Raw genomic sequence first — 27,348 nt, forward strand, 5'->3', positions numbered from 1 at the left:
GATACAAGCCATGGAGATCCTGGGCAGGACACAACTAAGATGTTGCTGCTAATGGAAGCCAACACAAAGACTCCTGCTAGCTCAATGGGACTTTCACCCCTATTCTCCTTCCCATGTTGCCTCTGTGACTTCTCCAAATCTGCTCTGAAAAGTGGGGGAAACCCTCAGAACAGAGTGCGGGGGGGGGGGGGGGAGGGGGAAATTATTCCATCAGGCAGGCACAAATACCTGAGGTGATGGAACTATCTCCTTAGTGCTATGTTGAGCTCCACCTCCTGGATTTTTATGTTACAGCTTTGTCCCATGCATGTAATTTGTCCTCCTACCTAGCCTTACAACAGTCCTATGATTTGGGTTACGGTGAGAAATTGTGAGTAAGGTAATCCCAGATCACCAAGTGAATTGCATGATGTAAAGTTGATTACAACCAGGGTCTCCTTAGTTCTTGACCAATGCTCTAGCCATGACATTTCAGTTTGTAATGAAAACAAACAATTTGTCACCTTATCAATTGACTACACCAGCACACTGATGTAGCTGTATCAGAGGGAGAGGTGAAACACCAAAGCCCTCATTACTAATTTGGTTGGGATCAATTTCTATTTGGTTCCTATGTAACACAATGTAAGAACTGGTACCAGATTTGCTTCTTTTCCACTTCCCATCTCACCCTCTTTGCCTTTGTTCCATAACTATTTGATTATATGCCAACAAGACTGTATGTAATTGTAGTAAATATATGAAATAAGACAGGTGAAACAATTTGGAATTAATTCTCTGATGCTCTTTAAAAGTCGAAATCTATATGAAAATCAAGCAAACTGTCTTGTCAATTTCTTATTCTACAATAGGCTGATTTGGCTAGAACCAAAGTACAAGGTAACTCTGATACTATTAACCCTAAATGACAGACGTTTAAACTGATTCTCCTCTAATTAACTGGCTACTGTCTCAGCCAATAATTCAGGTTTTGCTGAAAGATCGCGCCTGTTACGCACTGTGTTTCAACTTTGCCCTGGTGACATCAAACTGCATTACAGCTAAATTAACAGTTGCGAAAAATTTTGGCCTAGTAATTCCCCGCCCCCCGCCCCCAATCATCTCTAGCCTTTAAATGCCATTTCAATTCCTATCAAGCCAAGGAATCAGCAGCTGCAATTTCAAATACAGCTGCAAAACAATAGACCCCATTAATAGCTGAACTTTTGACAGCACATTCACAGTGATTTATGAGTTTGTATATAATTTGATTATTCTATTAATTCTACTGATTACTGCTGGAGCTAATACAGTGAAGGTCACTCCCTAAAATAAATCTTCATTACATTTCACAGAAAGTAACTGCCTCCAACTGGTTGTTTTCTTTAATTAAAACACTAATGTTACAAGGAAAGAAAGAGGCTTCAGGGTTACTGCATCTTTTGCCACAGGAGGACTATGCTACTGTGATGTGATACTCCTGGACCTGAGTATTTGGGGAGGGGGGAATGCAGATGTCTATCTGACATCTTGATTTTTAACTCACCACACACATAAACACACATGCTTTGTTTGGATAACAAATAGGTGGCCTGTGGGAATATATATATATATATATATATATATATATATATATATATATATATATATATATATATTTGCTTTCGTAGATTTTCACGGGTACAGGAATGCAGGTTTTGGTGTCTTCGGGTGTCTTCCCGTGTAAGAGTTTGGGTGTCTAGGCGACGTTTCGTCGAGGTCTCACTCGTCATCTTCAGGCTGGTGCTTTCGGCTTCTTGTTACTAGAACAGAGCAGGATCTCAGTGTTTGAGTTCCTATAAATACTGTTGAGGGGGTGTGGTGTATAGCCTCCAACGTTCTGGGCAGAGAGGAAGTTCCCAGGTTAGTGTGCCTTTTCTTCTTTTGTTCATTAATTACTTGAGGGATATCTTGAGTGATTTCTTGAGTGATATTCTGAGTACCACTTAGGAGGGTCATTAGGTGTGGATTAGTTGCTAAAGCTTTCGTGTCTTGACTTCTTGAGCTTGTGAAGAGTTTTTCTGAGAAGATGGCTGTACTGCACAAACCCAAACTTTGGCTCAGATATGTTGACGACACCTTTGTAATTTGGCCACACGGGAAGGAAAAACTAGATAGCTTCCTCACACATCTCAACAGCCTACACCCCAAAATACAATTCACTATGGAAATAGAAGCCAACAACCAACTTCCCTTCCTTGACGTCCTAATCTACAAAAAACCTGATGGCTCCCTAGGACACACTATCTACCGGAAAAAAACACACACCAACCGCTACTTACATGCACAATCACACCACCACCCTGCACAAATAAACTCCGTAGCCAAGACTCTCATCTCCAGAACCAAACGCCTGGCTGACAAAGACCACTTGACAACTGAGTTACAGAATCTCTCAAATGTGTTAATCGCCAACGGATACCAGCAAAACAGGGTTACGAAGCTAATCCAAAAAGAAACACCCCCCAAAAACCAAGACACAGAAGAAAACAATGGCATGGCCCTCCTTCCTTATATCAAGGGCACTACAGATAAAATTAGCAAAATCCTCCATAAACACAATATCAAAACAGCCTTTTGCACCAACCAAAAAATAGCCAATATCCTCAGAAACCCAAAAGATAAAATCCAGTTAGAAAACCAAGGGGTCTATGAAATACCCTGCAAAGTCTGCCCAGCCACGTACATTGGACAAACAAACAGACGAATAAATGCACGTATCGCAGAACACAAGAATGCCGTCAAAAAAGAAGAAAAAACTTCCTCTCTTTACCAACACATGAAAGAAACAGGACACGAAATTAATTTTGCAGATTCCAAATTGCTCTTTAACATGGAACATCACCACAAGAGAATAATCATGGAAGCCATCGAGATAGAGAAACACCCTCACAACATGAACAAGCGTGACGACACGTCCCGCCTGCCAGACATCTGGAAATTAGCCCTCCCCACAAAAACCGACACCAGAACCAGAGGCACACAGAACGCCATCTCCAATCAACCACACCAGACCCAAACCCAGACCCTCTCCACAGATAAATTACAGACACCATCCAGTAGCCAAACCATAGTGGCACCTCCGGATGCTGCACCCCCCTGCAATCCCTACACAGATCTGGCTGGCACAGGGCACAAAACCACAGCTCGCCCCTATACACGAAGCCAAGCCAGAGCACAACTAAGTGCAGTACAGCCATCTTCTCAGAAAAACTCTTCACAAGGTCAAGAGGTCAAGACACGAAAGCTTTAGCAACTAATCCACACCTAATGACCCTCCTAAGTGGTACTCAGAATATCACTCAGTAATCACTCAAGATATCCCTCAAGTAATTAATGAACAAAAGAAGAAAAGGCACATTAACCTAGGAACTTCCTCTCTGCCCAGAACGTTGGAGGCTATACACCACACCCCCTCAACAGTATTTATAGGAACTCAAACACTGAGATCCTGCTCTGTTCTAGTAACAAGAAGCCGAAAGCACCAGCCTGAAGATGACGAGTGAGACCTCGTCGAAACGTCGCCTAGACACCCCAACTCTTACACGGGAAGACACCCGAAGACACCAAAACCTGCATTCCTGTACCCGTGAAAATCTACGAAAGCATATATATATATATATATATATATATATATATATATATATATATATATATATATATATCCTTTTTTATAGCAAAGATCTCCAAAACGCTCACAAAAAGCAGCTGAAAGCAACAACAAAGCGCTTTTAATTGTTCAAAACACTACACACGCATTATCTAATTGTAGGCAGATAATTATCTAGTTACAACAACTGTGCATGGTAAGTCATTATTAACTACTATCAACAATATTACAGATACAGGTACTAAAAATGAGGAAGCATCACACGCCTATGTCCATTCAGCGAATTCATATCAGAGATTAAATTTGAACTAATGCACCGCTCAGACATAGCTGTCAACCGTCCCTTATTTGGCAGGAAGGTCCCTTATCCCAGCGCCGTGTCCCGCTGCTGTCCCTTATTGATGTCCCTTAAATTTCCCGGGTTTCAAAGGAAGCAGCTCCTCTTCCTCCCTCCCTCCCTCCCTCCCAGCCAGGGAGGAGGGAGGCTCCAACTGTGTTGCTTGGCTGCGTTGCTCACCCAATAAGGAGTCTAAGAACGACTGCGGGGTGGAGCTTGCATGCCTTGTGCTGTTCAAATCGGCCACATTGCTTGGGGACTCGCCTTTGCTCAGCGCTTCCCAGTGGAGAGGTGATGGTGGTTTTCCTTGCTGCATCCCCTTTGCCAGGTTGCTGCACTGTGGGAACCACCGCTTGAGGCTTCATTTGGCTACTGGCTGTGCTTTCTGCCTTTGACTCGGAGGGGCTCAGAAATCGAACATCCCTGTGCTCTGAAAATCCCTTATTTTGGCTGCTGATCCCTTATTTACGAGGCTGCTGGTTCCTTATTTTCAAATCTGTAAGTTGACAGCTATGAACTTGGATCACAATCACAAGACGCATTTAAAGCACTTTTGTAACACTTTAAGAGACAAGGCTTTCCCAAAGAATCCTGGGAACTGTAATTTGCTGAGGGTTCTTAGGAGACCACCCCCCACAGAGCTACAATTCCCAGCACCCTTAACAAACTTCAGTTTCCAGTATTCTTTAGGGGAAGCCATTACTCTTAAAGTGGTACAAGAGCGTGTGAAATTTATGATGCAGATGTGACCATAACCTCTTAGGAACAAAAAAAGGAACTAAAGCAAGACAAAGGAAGCAAGACAAGCCAAAGCTACTAATAAAATGCCAATAAATTTAGCATTAAAAGAAACAAAGTAACTAAATAGAGGTCAGCAAAAGCCTAGGTCTGGGTAGAGAACTTTTTTGCATTGAGGACAACATTTTGTTGGGATAATCTGCTGGGGGCCCACATGCCAACTGCATATGAGACCCAAAACAGAGGTGGGGAGGCAGCCCATTCCTCACCTCACCTTCAGTGGGGCAACCCAACTCCCACAGAGAACAGGTTATGTAAATGAATATCTATTTATGGGTTTTTTATTTTGAAAGTAAGAATATGCAAGTGTTTATAGGTTTGCTGCTGCTGTATTTTACATATACAAACCACCATGATTTATTTTATGCAGTATAATAATAATAGGGGGAAAATAATGCATATTGTATCCCACCATTGCCTCAAGGAGTATGCAACATTATATGTATTTTATCTTGCCCCACGCAGCGGCGGAGCAAGTTGATTGGGCGCCTGGGGCAGCACGCGTGCCCTGGGCCCAGGGGCGTGGCCAGCCAGGGCAGGACGCTTCGCAGGACCTCTGAGGAGTTTGCCTGCCTCCTCCCACTCAGCCGCCCTACAGCATGGGGCAGCATGGAGCCTGCGGGTGCCCAAGCCACCATGTCACTCCCAAGAAAGATGTGTGGCTCAGGTGCGCTGCAGGCCCCGCAGTGAGTGCCGCCTGGCATTTTGTCACCCCCCCCCCAGTAGTGACACCCGGGGTGGCCCGCCCCCACCGCCCCCCCTTCCTCCGCCCTTGGGCCCTATTTATCCCCACAAACCAAGTCAAGAGCCAGTATGGTGTAGTGGTTAGTGTTGGATTGCAACCAAAGAGACTCAGGTTCAAAAACCTTATCATCAGGTGACCCTGGGCTGCTCATTTTCTCGCAGCCCAATCTACCTCATGGGATGTTTTGAGGATAGGTGGGGCAGAGACCATGTATGCTGCAGAGCTCCTTTGAGGAAGGGAGATATAAATGTTATAAATAAAAATAAGCCGAGAAATAAGAGCCCAGAGCAAGGTCACCCTGGGAGCTTCAAGGCTGAATAAGGGTTTGAACCTCACTCCTGCTGGTCCTAGTCCCTTAACCACATGGGCTCTCTTAATTATTGAACTTTCTAGAAGGAATTTCAATGGAGATGCTCTAAACAGTGCAGTTAAGCCTCCTATAGCTTCAATGGGATTTAAGCTGCCCTGCACTCATTTCATGAGAGCAAGCGTCATTGAAATCAATAGCACCAACTTCTGCATCATGATCAGAGCATTTATCCGATATATTCAAAACAAGCATCCAGTTCAGCTCTGAGAGCTTCAACATCTGCAAGCCAGCAGCTATTTCTTAAATGCTAGAATTATTCCAATGTTTTGCGAGAAGGATTTCACTGCTCAACATGGGATCGTGGAGTGCCACACTCACAAAGGACTTTGTATGCTTAGGAGGGCATGTTTCAACACAAAGGTTATTTTCAAATTAAAAGTCTTGTCCTGTCAAAACTTGAGAAATAATATGGGCAAGGACACAAAAGCATTCCATAGCTTTATTAACGACAGCGCTCACTGATCTGTGAATAACCCGAGAAGAAAAAAAAATGAAGATTATTGAGTTACTTTACCAATCTATCCATCCATCACTGGAGAACAGGGCTTAGAAGTGATGGATTATCTCACCTCACTGATGTTTGTCCCAAACTAAGGTTCTATTCTCAAGGGAGGGGGGCACACCAGCCAACTCCAATCACAACTGTGCTATCCACATTCTTATATCTGTCATCAATGCAAAACTAAGAATAGAAAATGCTGAAACCAAACAATTTCTTTTAACGATAAACATGCTGCTTAAAAAAAATAAAAAAGCAATGCAACCTTCAGAAAGTAGCAAACATAGGAAACCACCTTATGTCATGGTAGACTATTTGTCCATCTAACCCAGTACTGCCTACTCTGACTGGCAGCAGCTCTCCAGGCAGAGGTTATGTCCACCTGATCCCTTTAACAGTGGATGTGGGGGACTGAACATGGGACCTTCTGCCTGCCAAACATGTTCAATGATCCATGACCATCCTTGACATCTTCCATGCACTTAAGCTTCAAACAAGATAGTCTGAGCTTTTTATTCCAAGCTATGAAGCCAGCTATCTCGCCTATATTCATTTAAGCTTTTACCACTCAGTCCTACAGTCCTACTTTTACCACCCAGTCCTACTTCCTTTAAGATGAGAATGAGAGATAGAGCTGTGTGCCATCACCATACAGATAACATTTCAGCCCAGAAGTTTCATGCAGATGTTTAAAAAGCATGGGACGCAAGGTAGGACCACATAATAACTGTTGGATGGAGAACTCAGATGTTTCTACTAAAAGCTTTAATGCTCAAATCACAACAATACATAAGCAAAACAGGTATCAAAGGCACAGCAGGTGCAAGACATGCCTAACAAGCTAAACATTGATCCAACAAGTCACACACACCCTTGGCTCCTATTATAAACTAGTGGGACAGGTACTGCTTCAGTGCAGCAAGTGGGACGTATCTTTGGACTGGGCAAGCAAACAGGAATGCCTTTGGGTGGGCTAAACCTGAGTGGTCTCTTTGCAGTGGCATGGATCTCTCCATGTCCTAAGCAATGGAGAAGGTGTCAGTGCCAGCTCAGTCAGACTGATCAGCAGGTGCCTCCTTGGGGACTGGAGAGTCATCCAGGTCATGGGCAAAGAGCAGTGCAAGGAGTGGCACTGGATCTGGAGGTGAGGCTGGCCCAGAGGGCCTGGGTGATGGCTTGCTGAATCTGCCTGTTGCTCTATCCTTGGGTGGTTCCATTGCAGCTAGTCCCAACCACCTGGTCCCTGGTCACCAACGGGCAACTCCTCCAACCTGTATTTGTTTTATTGATGATTTGTTAATTACAGAATATGTTTTATGCTGTATTTGTGATGTTATTGTTATCAATTGTTTGTAAGCAGCTTCGGTATTCATTTGAATGGAAAGCAGCATAGCAATACAGCATTGCAGCAATACAGCATAGCAATACAGCCAACCAATCAAATCAAAACCATATATCACAGTAGACAATACTGAAAGCTGCTGATAAATCCAGAAGAATTAACAGGCTCATTCTACCACTGTTGGTCTCCCATTACAAGTTGTTTACTAGGGCAACAAACCATAGTTTGATTGAAATGGAACTGCACTATCCAAGCAGACTTTGAAGCAGAGTTGCTACAATGCTCTTGAGCACCAGAATAGAACATTTAAAACTGGCTGGTAATTACCCAAGTTAGAAGGGGTCCAAAGTTGCTGTTTTGAACAAAAGCAAAGATGAAAGATTATGCACCCGTTATAAAGGATTGAAAGAGTTTTGTTTCTGTGACCAAGCATATTTTCAGGTTATTCTATTAAGAAACCCTAGTCTGGATCCAAAGGTTCTCATCAAAACTCTTTCCGATGGAGGAAGGTAGCCTATGAATCCATCCCACTGATCTTACAAACATCCATTCATCAGAAAGAAATGGTATATTTGTAAAACCATGGATAAAAAGCAAAATCACAAACCCAGTTTCTATTGCATAAATCTCATTCTGATAAGCTCTGAAAACAAAAATGTGAACCTTGCATATGGAAGTTACATAGTAGCATGAAAAAGAATCCCATTCACTGAGAGCAGTTTCAGAAATAAGGACCAATCTTATTCACTCAAGGGACTACCACAGTTCTAGTGAGCCTTGTAGAGTTTATGCAGAATTCATTCAGAATGGAAGGATATGACTTACAAATGTCTTTGAATCATTCACATAAATATGCATACCTGCCATTTATAACAGTAGCCTTGATGAGAACACACAGGGTAACTGACTGCAAGAAACGCTTAAGAGGGTTACATTAAAACAGAATATGAAGAGGTGGTTAGAAATCACAGGACAAGTGACACCTTATTCTGATAACCTGGCGATAAAAATTGTAGGGTATGATGTATAGGCAGAGATGTTACCACTTGGAAGACTGACTGAACACTAATCCTAGAAGTCTTAGAAACGCTGCTTAGAATTAGCAACACAAGCTGGGGCAAAGGTGGTCCTGTACATAAGAAACAGAATCATTACAAGTTGAGATCTTTAAAGAAGGAAGCGGCTATCTTCCAAGTTAATTGATCGTGCGCTAGGAGAGCATTTTAAACAAATATTTTTCATTTTTAATGCAAGGCAATTAACCTTCTTACCAGATGCAGCACCAACATCCTTAAACAGCTGCCAAGAGCCCATCACTGCTGCCAGTAGTGCCCAGGTCTCCCTTTTCTGGCACTCCAATAAGTGCCAGGCAGCCACCATTGTGATTGCCTACCATGTCCCTGATGCTACGCCACTCTGGTGCACCATGGGCAATCAGAACCGCAGCAGTAGAAGCACAACTGCTGCCACCCTCCTGGTCCTCTAGTAGGCCTCACCTCACCTACCCTTTGTGTCTGGTGGAAAGAAATAGGAGGAGGACAGGGGCTGGCTGGCTGGCTGGCTGCTGACATGAGAGACGCACCCGAGGACCCCCTTCAGCCTAGAGCTACTTGCCCTTCCTCCAAGGAGTTGCCAAATGGCAGTATAGCCACTGGAACCTACTTGGTTCAAAAGCAGTTCCATATATTCCTGAGTCAGGATCCATATAGCGCAACGATGTCTATATTGGCTGGTAGCAGCATTTCAGGCTTTCAGACAAGAGTCTTTTCCAGCCCTACATGCAGATGCTGGGACTCTGGGCATGCAAAGCTGATGCTCTACCTCTGAGCTGCGCGGCTTTCCCAAAGCACCCTTTAAAATAGTTTAGGGTGGTGATTCTCAAACTTTTCCTCTGGACCACTTGAAAGCTGCCATGGGTCTTGACACACCATTTAAAAACACAGGCACCTTTTGTTGTTGTGCAAATCAATGAACTTACCTAAGTCATATCTTAAATGATTGTAGTCTTGCTGTTCTAATGCAATGGGTATGTGTCTGGTTTTGTGGGCAGCGTTTGGTGAAGTTTATCTCCATCAGCAGGAAAAAAAAACCCAACCAAATTCAGAGCAAGGTGTGGGTATTTTCAGCTGTTCCACAACCTTTCTATGAGCCACCTGAGGGCAGCTCAAGGACTGCTAGTGGACCACAGGGCACAGTTTGAGAACCTCTGGACACAAACAGGGATTTCATAAAGGCTACCCATTGACTGTAAGAGACAAGTATCACACATCAAAACATAAGGCTGTCATTCCTGCACCACACAGCAACTTTCTATATTTATGGAGAACCTTCAAAAAGCTGCTTTGAGGCTTGATGGGAGAGAGATAGGAAAAGAAAATTTTACTGGCAAGAAAGGAAAACACATAGATGGTGGCTGCAAACTGAATTAAGAGACCCAAGATGACTTGCAACACCACATTTAACTGCTCCCAAGGGACAGCTCCAAATTAAAGTTCATATTTTAAAGCTCCAGTTAATGAATTAATAATAGAAAACAATGTACTAGAGCTTTAGGGATTGGATCAGTCCACAGGGGTGTGAGTGTCCCTCATAGGCTATTGTGATGAGGGGGAGGGGAGGCGCCACAAGCTTAGTATACTGTTGCCATCTTAGTTCTTCCACACGATTCACCACTAAACAAAGGAAGCCCTAAGGAAGCGTTGAATTCTTAAAAGGCTTTATTTTCCACGTACAAACATGTAAACACAGGGAAATGAAAACAGCTAAGTGTCTAAAAGGAATTAAATCAGATTAGTTAGTATTCCCAACTGAATGGATTTAAAAAAAGAAAAGAAATAAAACGTTGCTTACCGGCAAAAGCACTGTGGGATCTCTCCTTGGCCATACAAAGGAAACAAGAAGGGAGTGTTTCCATAACGCCCAAGGCACTGGAGGAACTTCTGAGTCGCCTTCAGGCCATCTATGGTGTAGCAGTCAGCCTCCGGGACCATTGCAATGGAATGCAATATGAAATGCTGCAGATTGGGAGTCAACTTCTGGGTTTTTAAGTAGTCTGAGAATTTAGAGTCCTTGTGACCTGTTTCGGGGAATAAAAGAAAAGTCAAGCATTAATTAGTCGTTCCGGATAATTATTTACAACTACAGCAACAAAACAACAACAACAAAAACCAGCCAGTCAATCTGCATACTACAATCACAGAAGGACTGTACTATGTCAGATACTGTGTTAGTCATCTTTTAGGCTTCAGGCATCTCACTGAACTCTACCAGGCAAGAAACACTCAAACACTAAGCCTAGGGACTGGTTTTGTGTTTTTTCTTTATTGGTTACATTTGTTCCCCACCACTCCTCCAAGGAGTTCAAGGTCATACACACACTTCTTCTCCCTCTCACCATTTTATCCTCCCAGCAACCCTGCGAGGTAGACTGAAAAACGGGGACCGGCTTAAAGTCACCCAGTGGGCTTCATAACTGAGTGGGGAATTGAAACTTGATCTCTCAGGTCTTAGTCTGACACTAACCATTACACCATACTGGCTCACACTGTTTTGGATACAAGCCCTCCCTACCCATTTTTTAAAGCACAACAACCATCAACCCCATTTTTGCTGTTCTCTCTTGCCTCAAGAAACAAAATCATCACTCACAGCATTGGAACTGCATGTATTGCCTGAATTAGAAATGCACTTAGATGGATGCTCTTAGCCCGGAGATGGAAGGAAGACAAAGTTTCCACCAGAGAGGAATGGCAGACCAAACTGATGGATTGTGTGGAGATGGTGAAAATGACTGGGAAAATCAGAAACCAGGAAGACCAGAATTTCCACAAAGGATGGGGAAAATTTATAATTTACCTTGGAGACCACTGTAAATACTTGAACTCTTTAGCAGGATTTGAATAACACTTGTAGTGTAACAAGAACTAGGGATATATGGGATACTTAAAAACTGGAGTGACTTACAATATGCAGCAGAAAAAGCACTAGCAATGGAACCCAAGGGTGGGGGGAAGCCCAGAGATTGGGGTAAATCTTTGTTTATTTACCTTTTTATTACTTATAATTTTTAATATACATTTTAATTTGTAAAACCAAATAAAAAAATATTATAAAAGGGGGCGGGGAGAAATGCTCAGAGCTCCACATGCTCAAAGGCTTCAACATCAACTCAAATGATTATGAAGGTTCCACACCTGCCCCAGAGCGTCCCCCAACAATAAAGTGAATGGAAAGCCTGCACACATGGGGCTTCCTTCAGCACATCAGAGGTAATAGGGAGATCTTGTATAGCATCTGAGAGCCAAAAGGTGCAGACATTTAAAGATCAAATGAAAATGCCCAGTGAGATTCTCCTCTTCAACAAATAGGTACAAACCTTGATATTCATCAGGGTGCTGCTTGTAATCCAGACAAAATGTAAGAAATTTCATCAGCATTCTTTTTTCCACCATGGTCAACTGTTTGCTGTTGAAGACGTCAGCTCTAGAACATGGAACCTGAAATATAATTTGGAGGTTATTTTCCACCATTCCAAACACAGTCAGGGCCAGGAAATGATCTGTGTCACAGAACTGGAGAAATCTGCAATTTTTTAAAAAACCATTGTCCTTTAGTATTAATTTAAAAATGGGATTTTTCTGTCTTAAAAAAGTTATCTCTTGCAAACACCATAGTCAGATAACTTAATCATGCTTAAGTGGAGGTCTGGAGTGTGCTGTGGGATTCTGCACTCTCTTCCCTGGTCCCATGCTTCACAGGTACAAATTACCTCCTGCCCTCTCAGAACCATGGCTTGTTCCTCAAAATTTAAATGCTGATTAAGAGGGAACCTTGGTTTAATATTAATCATGGTTGCATAGGGAGAGGGAAGGGATCCCACAGCCCAATTGCTTAACCATGGTAAAGAAGAATGGGGACATTACATTTACGCCTGCCTTATGAGTCACGCCTTCTAACAGTCATTACACACAGGCGTAGCCAATTCAGAGTATTCTGAAGATTATCAGCATGGATCACAACCTACCTTCCTTCCAGAGGGAAACTGCCTTATTTTATGAATTAAAAAAGTGCTATTTCAACAAGTTTAAGGATTGTCTTTTGAGCAATCACTCAACTTTTGAGAAATCTCTTGCAGCTCTTTTCTAGTCCTATAAACTTGTGTTCAGATCAATGCAAACTTCCTGTCTTTTCTGCCCAAGGGCACCATGATGTCTGCAAAAACTCATGTTTGATGCCTCTTAGACTTCTCTTCTCCCATATAATAAGCCACTAATATGCTATTCTTCTAGACAAACACTTGGTGTTGGTTCATGTGATGGTCTTTCATTTTAAACAACCTTTAATGCTGGGCAATTGTGTCCTTCAAGGACACAATTGTCCTCACAAAAACTATGATTTTGGTTTATGTGATTTTCCGGTATGCATCCTGTTGACTGCAGAGTTACATTAGAAGGCATTTCCTTTCTTAGTTCTGCTAATAAGCTCTAGCACCTCCTTCCCAACTAAATGCAAATAATGAATTTGGAAAACTGCACTATTTGGAAATCTGTTGCTAATATTAGATTTATTATATCAACAGTCAACTGGTGAGAATGGGAGATTTGGAGCACCAATCAAATTAACTCTCTTTTTCCAATTCCTTAACATATTCCCAAACCTCAGGTACATGTGCTCCCTCCTCTAGCCTTCTCCACTCCAGTTCCCTTCCCAACTCCTTTTGCTGGGCAAACCATTATTATCTGAATTGGTAAATTTTTAGTTTGCACTTGCCCTCCAAACCAAAACTACAAGGCCATTTAAAACCATAGTTTCCAACTATGGAATGTACAAGGGGAAGAGAGAGGGTAGAGGGGAAACAGTGTGTGTGAGCTTGAAACTTTGATCCCAGGCCTGCATCAGCAGTTGGTATCACTAGGAATGTGCCAAAGCCCATGCTTCTACTGAGGGCACACTGCCAACCCCAGGTGCCTCCTGGCTCCACTTCTCTCTCTTCCTTACTGCCACTGGGCATGCAAGCAGAGATAAGAGGGAGTAATGTGGATATAGCATGGACCTTCACTTGACTTGTATACTTCCTCTGGGAAGTTGTGAAGATTGGGACCAGAGGGAGAAAGCAAGTGAGTGGGTAACAGTGACAGTGGTGAGGAGAAGATGGGCCCATTCAGAAAGGGGGTCCCAATGACAGCAACTTACTCAAGACACTTCAAAACATGCAGCTGTTCCTGCTTAGACGAGCCAGATCAGGGTCTGGTCATTATATCCAAACCAGTCCAAGAATAAAAGAATGTACAGTATAGCAGAGAAAGTGGTAGGGTGAAAGGAATTATAGCTACATAAAAACTTATGTTAGTCAAATTTGCACTTTCAAATGAATTGCAAGCTCAGCTTTTGCAGTTAGGTCCATTTCAGTACCTACCTGTTCCACTCTGCCTTCTCGAAATGCAAGAATCCGGGTGACATTTTTGAACTCAGCATAGCGACTAACATTTGACTTAATTAGGAGGTCAATCAACAATCCTCGGGAATACAGTAACTGCATAAAAGAAAACATACATATATATTTGAAGACAATCTTAATTTTAATTATCTTCTTTCTAGCATTGTTGAAGAGGAACACACTGTCAAGGCTCCACATTTTTGCAAATTAAAAGTGTCATTTATATGATAACAGTGGGAGTACTACTTCTGTATCTTAAGCCTTTGAATAACAGTAGAAAATGCTGCCAGAGCTATAGCCAAAGTGGGACAAGTGAAAAACAAGAGGTAAATGCCAGCATGCTTGGGGGAGCCTTGAGATTTCCCCCTTTATTCTTGAAAAAGTAGAAGGAGCAAACCGCCACTACCCTGCAAAAACAAAATAAAACTGCCCAATGAGACTGAAACAACCACCTAATGCAGCTGTAAAAGAGTACAAAGAGGAGGAGATGAAATGCCCTGCTTTAAGAGAATGGTTGGCTGGAACAGCAGCATCACTTTCAGGATGAAAGATACACAACAACATTTTGTTGCAGTTGGAATTTGTCTATATACTAATACTATATACTACAAAAGTTCCAGCTTCAGTGTGGGTGTAAAGCTATTAGCAGGGTCATTCCTACTTGGTTCAGGACTTAAATTAAAAGGCACATACTCTTCCAGATTTGGTGGAGGGGAATAAGGATGCTCCCCTACACTCCATAACTCTATGGGCAATAACTGCTGCATATTTGACTTTACCTTACTGAAAAGTTCACTCCTGTGCTCACTTGAAGCAAAGCCAGAGGCTTCAAGGTGAAGAAAAGATGGAGAATAAAGGTAAAATGCAACCTGGAAGGGCTGCTTCCGATTTTTCTACGAGTGCCCGAGTAAGTGGGAGAATCATGCTTTTCAAATTTCCAGGTCATACTTGAAGGAGGAGGGGAGAATCTACTACAGACTAAATCCAGGAGGAGGAGGAGGAGGAGACACATAATTCACACATTCTCTCACACATAGTTTCTGGCTGCTTTCACTGTTGTCCAGAAGCAGAGAGAGAGATGAAGGATAGGTTCTTGCTGAAATAGTCAAGAGAAAAACCTTGGGGAAGTCAGAGAAGAGGCACAAATCCTTTCATGCAATCTTGGCAGAAGAAGTCATCTACATCAGGGATAGTCGTCATGAGTTCTCATCATCCTTGATCCCCGGCCATGCTGGCTAGGAATGATGCAAATTGTGATCTAACGGGTGGAGGGTATCACAATGACTATACTTGTTTTATATAGTGAGTTACTGGGTATCCAGACCCGCAACACATGAACTAGGGTCCAAATGGTTTACTCCCACCAATATGTGAGTTTCAAGCACTTTCAGGGGTGCAGTATTTACTTTGCACTGCCTCATGGGGCGATGCTTCAAAAGGCCACCTTAATCTGCAGAGGAAGGGCAGTTTTGAGGTGAGCTAAAGAGCCTCTGTGCATAAACAGTAAATGCAGAGAATGTGATCCCAGCCAAAGAACTGAAAAGAGCAGAAGAAAGGATGCAGTCAGGCTGCAAGCCATCTGGTAATCAGAAATAAAGGGAGGCAGCAACCAATGCCAGTTTGGTCTACCTGGAGGTGAGGACAATGAGAGAACAAGATGTTGAACTAGATGGGGATTTGGCCTGATCCACCAGGGCTTTTCCTATACAGTATTCTTATCCTTAGGAACTAAACTTCCTGGAACACAGGGTACTTCCAAACAATCTGTTTAAACAGCATTTATCCTGATTTATTTCCAGGGAGATCAGATGACATTGGCTATTTAATGAGCATTCATTTCAAATTATTTGTGTGGAAGTTAGGTGGAGCTGCATTAAAGCAAATGTAATCCCAGGGCATTTTCTTTTCACTTTCCTTAAAGCATAAAATCTGATTGTTTGGGGAAGTAGGTTTGTTGCCCAAGAGTGTGAAATCAACTGAACAATCTGAATTTTGCCAGGGTGCAACTGAATCCCATCCCAAAATACTGAAAGTCAGGGAGTGCCCTAGGTTTGATAAATAAAAATAGAGAATCTTATGGGAGCTATCCATGCCATCAAGAAATAGCTGGAGATCTTCTTTCCATTTCTACTGCATAACATACTTGCCAGTTTTTTGAGGTTTCAAACTTGTACATTCTGGTTGCATTTAGACAATGCATTAGCTTTTATCGACCTGTACAAAACCTCTTTGGCTCCTCCCTTTGTGCAAGCAGGGAAAACAAACTAAGAGGTTGCAATGTGTCCTGTTATGTGTCAATTGGTAACTATGGTTAATAGCTTCCAAACCAGCCAGGTTTTGAAAACCAACTTCCTTACACTTATCCATTTGCGGGTGATGAGAAGCTCTAGTTAATGGTGGCTTCCTGGTTTGTTCCCCTGGTTGTGCTAAGTGGGTGGGTGGGCAAGTAAAGTGATTCCATGCAGGTTCATGAAGCTCATGCCATTATTTCCATGCATTCTTTATACATTTTCTTTCCCTCAATTTCCGTCTTTTTTTTTTTAAAAAAAAGATATTTATTAAAGTTTTTAAAATATAACAATGAAAATGAAAAATAAAAAGAAACAAAATACAACATAAAAACAGTTAAAAAACAAATAATTTTCCATAACATATCTTCCTTACACTTATTTCCCCAGACCTACTCATACCTCCCTTCTTTGTATTCCACTTCAATTTGTTAGTTCAGCAAATCCTTACCATTAAGCTTTTACCCATTTGTAAACCTTTTTTTCATATATCCTAAAGCATTACAGCTGGAAACCCCTTAGTTTCTATCCAACATCCTTCTAGCATTCATTAATTTTACAATATTTCTGTAAATAGTCTTTAAATTTCTTCCAGTCTTCTTTCACCATCTCCTCTCCCTGGTCTCGGATTCTGCCAGTCATTTCTGCCAATTCCATGTAGTCGATCACCTTCATCTGCCATTCTTCCAGAGTGGGTAAATCTTGTGTCTTCCAATACTTTGCAATGAGTATTCTTGCTGCTGTTGTAGCATACATAAAAAAAGTTCTGTCCTTCTTTGGCACCAATTGGCCGACAATGCCCAGGAGAAAGGTCTCTGGTTTCTTCAGGAAGGTATATTTAAATACCTTTTTCAGTTCATTATATATCATTTCCCAGAAAGCCTTAATCTTTGGGCACGTCCACCAAAGGTGAAAGAATGTACCTTCTGTTTCTTTACATTTCCAACATTTGTTGTCGGGCAAGTGATAGATTTTTGCAAGCTTGACTGGTTGTTTCAATTTCCGTCTTTTTGAGGCTTAAACTACTGTCCTCATTTCCTCAATATCCCAGCAAGCAGTGTGCTCACAACGGTTACAAGTTAAAACCATAAAACTTAATCTTCTAATACCTTTGCTCACTTTATATAAGCTAAAAATTTATTACACATTCTGGGAAGGACATGAATGTAAAAAACCACAGCACAAGATGGATGACTTAACTTTTTAAAAAAGAAGAAGCAATGCTCCACTGAAGAAAGTTACTTATGCAATGCCATCACTCTCAAAGTCTTGAGGAGAGAACTTTATAAGGCCTAGCAAGAGATGTGGGAGACTGGTTCCAAAGGAAGCTAGGCCAGAGTTGCAGAATCTGGGAGAGCTCTGACTGAGTGACTTACCGTAATTTGCCAGCAAACCCCCACACAGTTACAACAGGTGGAATGTGGGGGACATAAGAAGCTGCCTTATACCAGCTCAGACCATTGGTACATCTAGCTCAGTATTGTCTGGAATGGGCAGCAGTGGTTCCCCAGGGTTTTAAGCAGAGGGCTTTTCCAGCCCTACCAGGTGATGCTGAGGAATGAACTTGGGACTTTCTCCTACCATGCAAAGCAGATGCTCTACTACTGAGCTATAGGGGCAGTGGGGGGACTGTATGGGAAACTCAAATCCAATGTCATCTGGAAGCCACAGAACTAGTTTTGGAACTCTTTGGACCCTGTCTCTGTTTAGCACTGCCACAATTACTATGTCTGCAACTTCACATGACTTCATAAGGCAAAAGTAACGACTATCATTAAGCATGTGCACCAAATCATAACATTTGATTCTCCCCAATGGTTCATCCTGCAATAATATTTCTCGCAACAAGGTAGAAGAGAGTTAGAATAGTACGACAGCACAGTAGTTGTTTTTTGTTTTCTGGAATTACAGTTTCTTAAAAAGCACATAGCTTTCAGAGAACATGTAGTACAGTTCTCCCTGCAAAAACCCAAATCCCTGATCAGCAAACCAACATTCCTAAAGGAAAAGGTGCAAGAAGTGTCTTGTTTTGAGACCCAATATGGTTGTCCTATCCCCAAAGCAAAGTGTGCTTTTAGCAGATACTTTAGCTTTGGTTAAATTTTTTTTTACGAGAGCACGTGTGTCTATTTAAAACCCCCACAAAATGTTCTTTTATAAAGTGACCTATGTTCTTTAGAGCAGAATACTAGGTCCCAGTATCATCGTAATTATCTTGCATTGCCTGTGAAGTTTCCAAAGGAATATTTTCAATGAAGCAAACATAGGGTGCAGGGTTAATAAAGAAAACATAGGCAATGAGTTCCCTTACCTTAGAAATTAAATCAATATTAAATCGTCTCCCTTCTTTAACAATTTGGGAATAAGTAATTTTCCTTGGTTCAGCTGCAGCTTCCACTATTGATGCAGCTTCGTTATTTTCCACTTCCTGTACTGACTGACCAGGCGTTACATTGTCACAGGGTTTCTCCCCCAGAGAGGTCACTTCAACAGCTTCGTGGTCAGCTGTACATTCTGGTTCACTTCCTGCAGCACTGTCAGGGAATGTTTCTTCATCTTTGGTCCCCGATGGCTGATCCTCCAAAGGAAAGCACTTTTCCTCAGCCTCTGGGCTGCCAGAGACTTCCTCTATAACCTCACTAGAAGCAGAAGCAACAGAGGCAGGGGCCTTCGGAAGTGCACCAGCTTCTTCCACATCTTCAGCTAGATCCTGACTGATTTTTTAAGGGGAGAGAGAGGGAGAGAACAGATGAAAATAAGTCCCCAAAGCTATCTTGCAACTTTCTGGGTACGACAGCTATTTCAACCAACTGACTGAAACATCATAAGAGCCATGTCTGCTTTGCCTACAGATGCACAAGACAGGACATACCATCTCCTCTATTTATAACATTCAGAGTGTGTCGTTGCTTACATTACCAAAAACAGCACAAATGATTAAGATAGTGGTAGCAATCAGTTTGGAGAAAGCCTCCAGCAGTATGAAAAATAGCCCCACTAGGATAAAGCATGGACATTGCTAAAGGATACTGACTGCTGTTGGGCAGAAGGGACAGAAGACAACAGTGATGGTGTAATGGAACAAAGCAGCTGGAATTCTGAATAGCAGCATTCCACAATGCAATATTTTGTTACAAGTCCCAAGTAACAGCGTGAACAGGGTGCATGTGCACAGGTCTCACCCCCAGCCACTGATTGGCTGAACAGCTGTGATGTAACAGAATGTTCGCAAAGGGCTCAGTGGGGAGGTGCCAGCAACAAAATGTTAACAAATACAATACAGCTTTGTTGAGGGAAGTGAATGACCAGCTTGGATGGAAGAATATCACGCCACAGGGACTATGGATAAAAGGAGCTGTGCATCATGGATTGTGTGCAAAGCCATAAGTGGCTTGTGTGTACATGCGCGCACACGCATATATGGAAACAAAATCTTCATCTTTATTACTGATCCACCCATGGCCTTTAATGAAACATAATGAAGGCATGCTTTAAATCTTACTGCTGTGACCATTAATCTTGTGGCTGCCTATCATGATAAAGGTAAGGAGGTCAAAAGAGCAAGGTCAGCAGATGTAACAAGTCTTTGGCATCCTCCTTTCTTCCTTAATGGCAAAATCCTTAACATTCTCCTTCTAAGGCCACACTCCACATTTCAAGCTCATTTTCCTTTTTAATCTTCAACTTCAATGAAGTCTACCTCAGCAACTAGCACTTTTGAACTTGGGATTTCAGTTTAGGCTACCAGCAGAGATGAATCAAATCAGTGTCATTATTAGTGGGGGGCGGGAGAGGAAGAGTTCACCAACCATTTTGCATTATCTTTTTATCTCAACCACTTAGCCATTAATCCTCTGAGTAAATGTTTTAAGCCTAGCCATCAACAAATGAACTGCAATCTGAAAGGTGATCTGAAATGATACAGCAGTAAAACTTCAGTACTTATCAATAAAAGGCAGAGTTTCCCCAGTTGCCAGAGGTAAAAGCTATTTAATTTTTTAGGTCTTCTTATGTCTATCTCTGATCTAATTAGCAGCCACACTAGTTTTTTTGCAAGAGAAGCCCCCGAGTGAGCTGGGCCGAAATAAAACTCATCACATCCCTCGGCCCAGGTCAGCTTTATGGGCTTCACCTAAATGTATTATTTCAGAAATATTGTTGCCAGTAACAATGTATTTTCAACTCAGGGCTGAGGGGTTAGGCTACAAGCGACAGGCAGGGTTTTTGTCATATATATATTTTACACAGCTGCAGGGGTGAGGGTGGGCTGCAAACTGAATTAGGAAAACAATACTAGGTGAGAAATATTTTTATCCTCTCTACATTTTCCACGATTAAAATCATTCCTCCCCTGAAAGCTGCTATTGGCCCTAAGAGGGGAGGGGCAAGGGGAGGAAAAGGAAGAGACAGAGGCTGTTCTCAGAACGCCTCCTTGGCTTCTTTGGAGTTTATCCTCAAAACTCACAGTTTCCAGGAAGCCTATGGAACAACCTCCTACTCCCAACTACAGATATGAGAGTTTGGTTCTCATTTAAATGCAAACTGACCAAATTCTCACTTTCTAAAACAATATGTGAACACAGCTACATTCAGAAGTACATTAGTTGCAGCTTTTAAACCAGCTGACAGTGCGACTATTCAAGGATTCCCGACAACCTTATAACAACAACCAAAATATTTTTGTATAAAACTTAATTCTTCAACAGAACTGTGGCTATAAAAGCTGGGCTCGGGGGGGCGGGAGAGACACCGAAGTTTAAATCTTATGTGCAGATGGAGGTTTGTTTGTTTGTTTGTTTAAACCTGTAATACTAATTCACAAGGATACATGTGCAGCACAAATTGTGGTGTAAATTCTGAACATTATCTAGCGTCATTCATTAATTAATGGTACTAACAAAAGAATCTCTCAAAGCCAACGTGTCTTATTAATGCCTCGTAACAGCCACCCCTTCCGATAGGTCAAAAGAAAAATTGCCAACCAGCTGGTTAATTTATGCAGCACAGGTGTTCACTATTTATTTTTCAACCATTTGCCTTTTTTTCAATACCGCTTGTTGCGGAGATGGTTTTCTTCCACTTTGATGGATGCACTTTGTTCTGTGGCCATTCATTTCGGCTTTGTGCACTATATTACCACTGCAACCCAGCTGTTTTTATTCTTTCAAAATAAATGTTTAATGGCAACTTCATAGGAGTTCAGGGAAATTAAGCAACAATGGCAAAAACTAACCGAAGCATGTAAACCGTCAGAACTGCTGTGATCAGCTCTCTCTCTCGAACATTAAGTTATTAAAAGGAAGAGGGTTTTTTATTTCCAATTTTAATTTTTTAGATACATAACATAAAATCAAATAACACTTATTCAAGACAAAGAGCCTGTTCTGATGTAACAGGCAAACTGTCCTCAGTGCTGGTCTGCATGGATTGGATATGGTTTGCTTAAACTAGGAAGTGAGTGAATTGGTTCACATGTAACACTAAACCAAACCATGGTTTAGCATGGATGCACAAGGTTTCCCACAGAGGAATTGTGCTCTTCCTTTGGCCTTCTTGCAGGTGTGCTGCCATGAGCTATGCTACAGTTTGGTTAAGTGCATTGTCCAAAGTCAATGTATGCCTCCAGGAAAAATCCACAAACTATAAACCCAAGAACACACCTTGATTCTAGCTTGTGGTTTGTCAGGAGCAAGACACTCTGTCACCCAAATTTTGGACACAATACGAAGCCAAACAATGAGTCCAAAGAATTTACAGGAGTTCACTATTCACTTCTGAGTCCAGTTCAAGGTGCTGGTGCTCACCTTTAGGGTTTCAGATCCAAATACGTGAAGGATCTCCTCTCCCTATCAAGGCCTGCCTGTACTTTGAGATCTTCTGGGGAGGCTCTTTTCCACACTCCACTACTGAAGGAAGCTTGTCAAGCAGTGGAATGAGACAGCCTTATCTATAGTGATGCCCCAATTACAGAATACCCTACACTCACAAACATGCCAGACACAGAAATTGCCTTCATTCTGACACCAGGTTAAAGCTTCTTTGTTTGCCCAGGAAGTGTAAGCTGATATTGTTTAGCCTGCAATTACATTTTTAGCTGTTTCTTTTTAATGGTGTGTTTTCTTGTTGGTCATTTTATGATTTTATTTATGTTCCACAACCCACTTTGGTATCTGTATAGATGAAGGATATGCTACAACTATTCTAAATAAAATAAAACAAATTGCTTGTGGCATCTCTGAAGCCAGCTGTGGCCACAGCAGTGAGCCCCAAACCTTCCTTTATTGGGTCTAAGTTGGGGGAGCAGGTTTCACCATGGAGGAGCAAGCTCACACAGCTGACCCATTGGCTTCCCTGTTCAAAATGTTCCTCCACATACACCATTTATGTGCAGAACAGGAAGGACTCACCTAGCATAGCAGAAATCTTCAACATGCTGAATGGTTTGGTCTGCCTTGTTCAGAGGAATACCTTCTTCATTTTCAAGGATCAGTTCTTCCCAGCGGGTGTTTCCCTCACAGGGGTCAGCCGTTTTCTTGAAGGAATATGCAAAAAAAGAATAGAAGTGTTTCATTAAACTTTTTTTAAAAATGAGCATTTTTTGGGGCTTTATTTAAATGTTAGGATGTTGGAGAAAGAAATGTTTAATTCACTTTCTTTAGCAGTGTGAGGTGCAGGGGTTATACCAGAACCTTTCCATACACTGAATTTTTCCAGTCTATGTATCCTGCAGATGTGTGTGTGTGTGTGGTTATGAAATGAGAGGTCAAAGTAAACAGATCTGGAAGGTTCCTATGTTCATACTGTAGTTTAAAAAAGACATTGCAGAGGGTTGTAAATAAGATTCTCGGCAGCAATAGAATCTTAACACCAAAATGTTTATTGAAATATCTGAAAGGCACAATAAACAAGGAAAACTTGGAAGTTGCAAGAGCAATGATTCCTGCAGCCAGACTAGTCACAGCAAGAAATTGGAAATCAGATATAGCAGGTGACATTTTGCAAGGATATAAAAACATATGGGATATAGCATGGTTGATAAAACCTACATATTCTAAAATAGATATTGAATTATTTTTTTCTGAAGTTTTTAACGAAAAGGCTGAACATTTAGCACGATACAAAATCACTACTGCTTACCTGGTTCTCTTTTATCCAAGACAATAATCCAGAGAAGCTAAAACTTGCCCAGTTTCCTCCATAGTATTGTCTTCTATTGTGGAAATGGGGGAGGGGAAGCGGGAGAGAAAAGAAAAAAAGAATAGCTAATGGGGTAAGCTTTCATTTTTGCAAAGATTCTATTGCAATTATTTAAACATAATTTACAAACTACTTAGTATTTTTTAAAAAACCTCTTTGCAGTGGACAACAGAAAAAAAATGAATATCATTAAAGCAAATATGCAATGCAAAGTCAGTAAAAGTACTAGTATAAAAGCACATAAAAACAGGAAATAAACACAGGGTCTGATCTTATGGTTCACAAGCAAAATGAAGTGAGTAAGTTGTGCTACCAAAAAGGCTTCCATGTGTACACAGGAACAGAAGAGGTTAAAAGAAAAGCAAAAAACACATCATAGATATCCCAAATAAGCAAAGTTTACAGTTTCCACTTAATATACATGTAGCATTGGTAGAATTTTGGGCTGGATGTTTTTTAAGTGTGGGGGTGACTTTTTGTTTCTGCTTTTAATAAAACCCATACACTCTGAAAACACATTTGCATTTTTCCACCTTAAAAATGATACCCACCCCCCAAAAAGAGAGTCAATTGTAGAACAAAAGAATAAGATATGATATTCCTAGCACTTCTGTGCATAGCCACTGTCAAGTGCCTCTGCGTCATTCAAGAACAGCAGCACCATCAAAGGCCGTTCTTTAGTTGAGAAAATAGAAGGGCCAGGTTTTCTTCCAACTCTTAATTTAGTTTCTGTCATTAGCATATACCTAATTTGCAGAAGGCTGAAAGCCCCTGGTCATCTGGAGGGAAAGGGCCACTGCAGAAAAACATGGGCACTGTGGCTTATAAATTTTCAAGAGAGCCTCTTGAAGCAACTCAGACTAGGTTGGCTACAAACAGCTTTTTTTGTCCCCATTTAACAATAAAAACACAGGTTGCACGAAGAAATGTTGAGTTATATGACCTGATAAAAGGATTAAGTGTGCATCAAATTAAGTGTGCTGTGCAAAATGTACTCAGCTTGCCACAGAGAAGCACAAGGAGTTACAGAGGGCACTAAAGGGTTACCCCATTCCAAGCTCACAGGAAATCCCACTTAGCATATGCATGCACATATTTAAAGTACATTTAATGCACATGGCTTCCCCCCAAAATCATGGGGACTATCGTTTAAGGGAGCTGAGAACTGTGGCTCTGTGAAGGGTAAACCACAGTTCCCTGGATTATTTGGGGAAAGAGAGGAGGGAAGCATGCAAGCCCAAATCTTGTGCATGCTTGCTTCTATAATGTGAACCATGGTTTAGTGTTACATCTGAAGCACGTTTCTGTCTGACAGAGACAGGAGACCTTCATAACTGTGTGGTCAAAAGAACTGCGTCACTGATGCAAATTTAACAGTAGACTTGCAAGAGGGGGCAAGAACAGTTCTTTTGTAAATGTCAATTAGGAAAGTTACACCTCTCGATACTGTAATAGTCCTGGAAAAACAAATCAAAGCTGCTGATGCCTGAGAAGAAGTTGCTGTTGCTTTATGATTTCTCCAGAGAGCGGCCAGCATTTGTCTCTCCCGTTTGATCTCTGGAGTGTGTGTGCATGTCTCCTGTCACCTTAATAAGCTGTCTCTTGTTACCGACCCGGTCAAATTGATTTTAAGGCAAGAATGTAAAAGGACTTCTGGGCCTAATCCTAAATTTCAACTAATCACTTGGCTGAAGCACTTATTAGATAGGGATATAGGGAACCTGTGGCCCTTCTGCTGTTATTGGACTACAACTCCCATTAGTCCTGGTCATAGGCCATGCTGGCTGATGGGATTTGGAGTCCAACAAGATCTGAAGGGCAGACGATTGCCATCTCATCCCAAAATGGTATGAGGGCTAGTCAGCTTCTCTGTACACCTCATACTTTTCTTTAAACTTTTCGTATCACTGAAAAAAAGAAACAATGAATTACTAACGTTTGATCGTTTTCACACATCAGCAGGAGAACTGGGTCAACTTTAGTGTAAAAGCAACCTGTTGGACCAGACCAATGGTCCAACAGTCTGTGGCCACTGAGGAAAAGATCAGGTGCTTCTGGCAAGCTCACCACCAACCTCCTCAGATTTTCCATACACACACACACACACGAGGGAAGAGGAAATTTAAGGCCAAATGGAGGTTCCATGTAGCTGTCATAGTCAACAGATGCTGATAAATACTAGGAAGACAGATCTATCTAACCTCCTCTCCCCTTTAATGCCATCTAAGTTAATGTGGCAGTGAAGTAAGAATAAATGTGTGCCCAAAAAGCCATTTTGTGATTGCTTCTACTCAAAAAGGGCAAGATCAGAAATTTGGCACAGGATGAGTTTTTCTAGTATTTGGTCTACATGACCAACATATGGCTTTTGCCATGTAGATCAGGATGATCATACATCAGAGCTGATTTTATGGATTATCCCTGCCCAACAAATGAGAAGATAAAGTTTGAGACTCCCACAAAGATAACTAGGTGGATTTGCATGGCATGGTGGCTATTTGGGTAAACACCCTCATATGTTACAACTGGTACACTACCACAACCATGAATTGAAAATAAAAATATTAAAAAGAGGGACTTTCCTTCCAAGAATGAGGGATAAATTTGGCTTGGAACTATTCTGTTATTTCTAGTATTTCACTAAGGCACCTATACTGAGGTTTTGGTAATACCCAAACTTATTTTTATGTCAAATGGTTTAACTGATTAAAAAAGCAAAGTAAGACAGCTGCCTATTCCTGCACTGCAGGGAATTTGGACTAGAAGATCCTCAGGGTCCCTTCCAACTCCAGAATTCTATGATTCTATGAATGTAACAAGTAAGCTGACTAGAGAGCAGTGAAAGGAAGTGGGGAGGATCTATCTATTCCCACCTGCCCCCAGTTTTCCAACTAGATTTAGGTAAGTGTATAAAGGGTTGGAGCCAAAGCAATTTTTACTTTGTGGTTACAAACCTTTGTGAACTTAGCTGGGAGTAAGCTCCACTAAACAAAGCGTGCAATATTTTGCAGACTGCTATGTAAATTTCATAAATATGCCGAACAGGACAATTTTATATGCCAACTAAGGTATGAAGAAACCATTTTATGTTGTCAAAGCAGTAATAAGTTTAAGTTTCATAAGAAAGAAAGTGTTGCATATGTTTATATTTTCCCCAAAATCTCCAGTGCCCCCACAAAAAGAACTAGGAAGAAATCCCCCACCCTAAGCTTCAAATTTTCTGGAGGTTTTACATCCCTAGTTCAACAGCTTATTTCTTTGTACTGTGACAGAATGATTAGACTCATAAACCAAATTTTACTGTCAGACACGAAATAGACAACCTGAAGAAATATGCTGCCTTCCCTTTGCTTTGGTTATTCCACCAATGCATCCAGAATTTACGAACAAGAGCAAAGTCCCCTAAAACAAGAACATTTGGGGGAGGGGGGAGGGGAGGAGGGAGGTCACTAGGAAGAAAGATCTTCATGCATAAACAAATCGCTTTCACAACTGCATTCAATTCTCAACTTTCACAACTTCAAATTTAAAGTCAATGCCAAGTCTCACGTTCCGAATTGCAAATTACTTTTCTAAATCACTTAGCATCTATCCTTGAAATTTCACACGTCAACAGCTCATTAATATCTACAGTAAATGTAGCTCTCTGAAAAAGAACCACATTTTTTTTTCAAAAACATTTTATTGAGACGGATAGCTAGCACCCAG

General features: G+C 41.5%; 1 protein-coding gene across 2 annotated transcripts in view; it reads right to left on the reverse strand.

Moving 5' to 3' along the window:
* Positions 1 to 27,348, reverse strand: part of CHM (CHM Rab escort protein) — a 72,340-nt gene that overhangs the window by 31,507 nt on the left and 13,485 nt on the right. Inside the window, exons 3-8 of one of the 2 annotated variants that reach the window (XM_081180183.1) lie at positions 23,581 to 23,653; positions 22,855 to 22,975; positions 18,755 to 19,161; positions 14,135 to 14,251; positions 12,095 to 12,215; positions 10,570 to 10,795 (exon numbers count right to left, since the gene is read on the reverse strand). In XM_081180183.1, coding sequence (XP_081036309.1) covers positions 10,570 to 10,795; positions 12,095 to 12,215; positions 14,135 to 14,251; positions 18,755 to 19,161; positions 22,855 to 22,975; positions 23,581 to 23,653 — 1,065 coding nt within the window. Of the gene's footprint in view, positions 1 to 10,569; positions 10,796 to 12,094; positions 12,216 to 14,134; positions 14,252 to 18,754; positions 19,162 to 22,850; positions 22,976 to 23,580; positions 23,654 to 27,348 lie in introns of both variants that reach the window. The other variant, XM_081180182.1, reaches the window with a different exon arrangement.

Source organism: Podarcis bocagei (assembly GCF_964188305.1).
Source record: "Podarcis bocagei genome assembly, chromosome: Z".
In the NCBI taxonomy this organism is placed as follows: domain Eukaryota; kingdom Metazoa; phylum Chordata; class Lepidosauria; order Squamata; family Lacertidae; genus Podarcis; species Podarcis bocagei.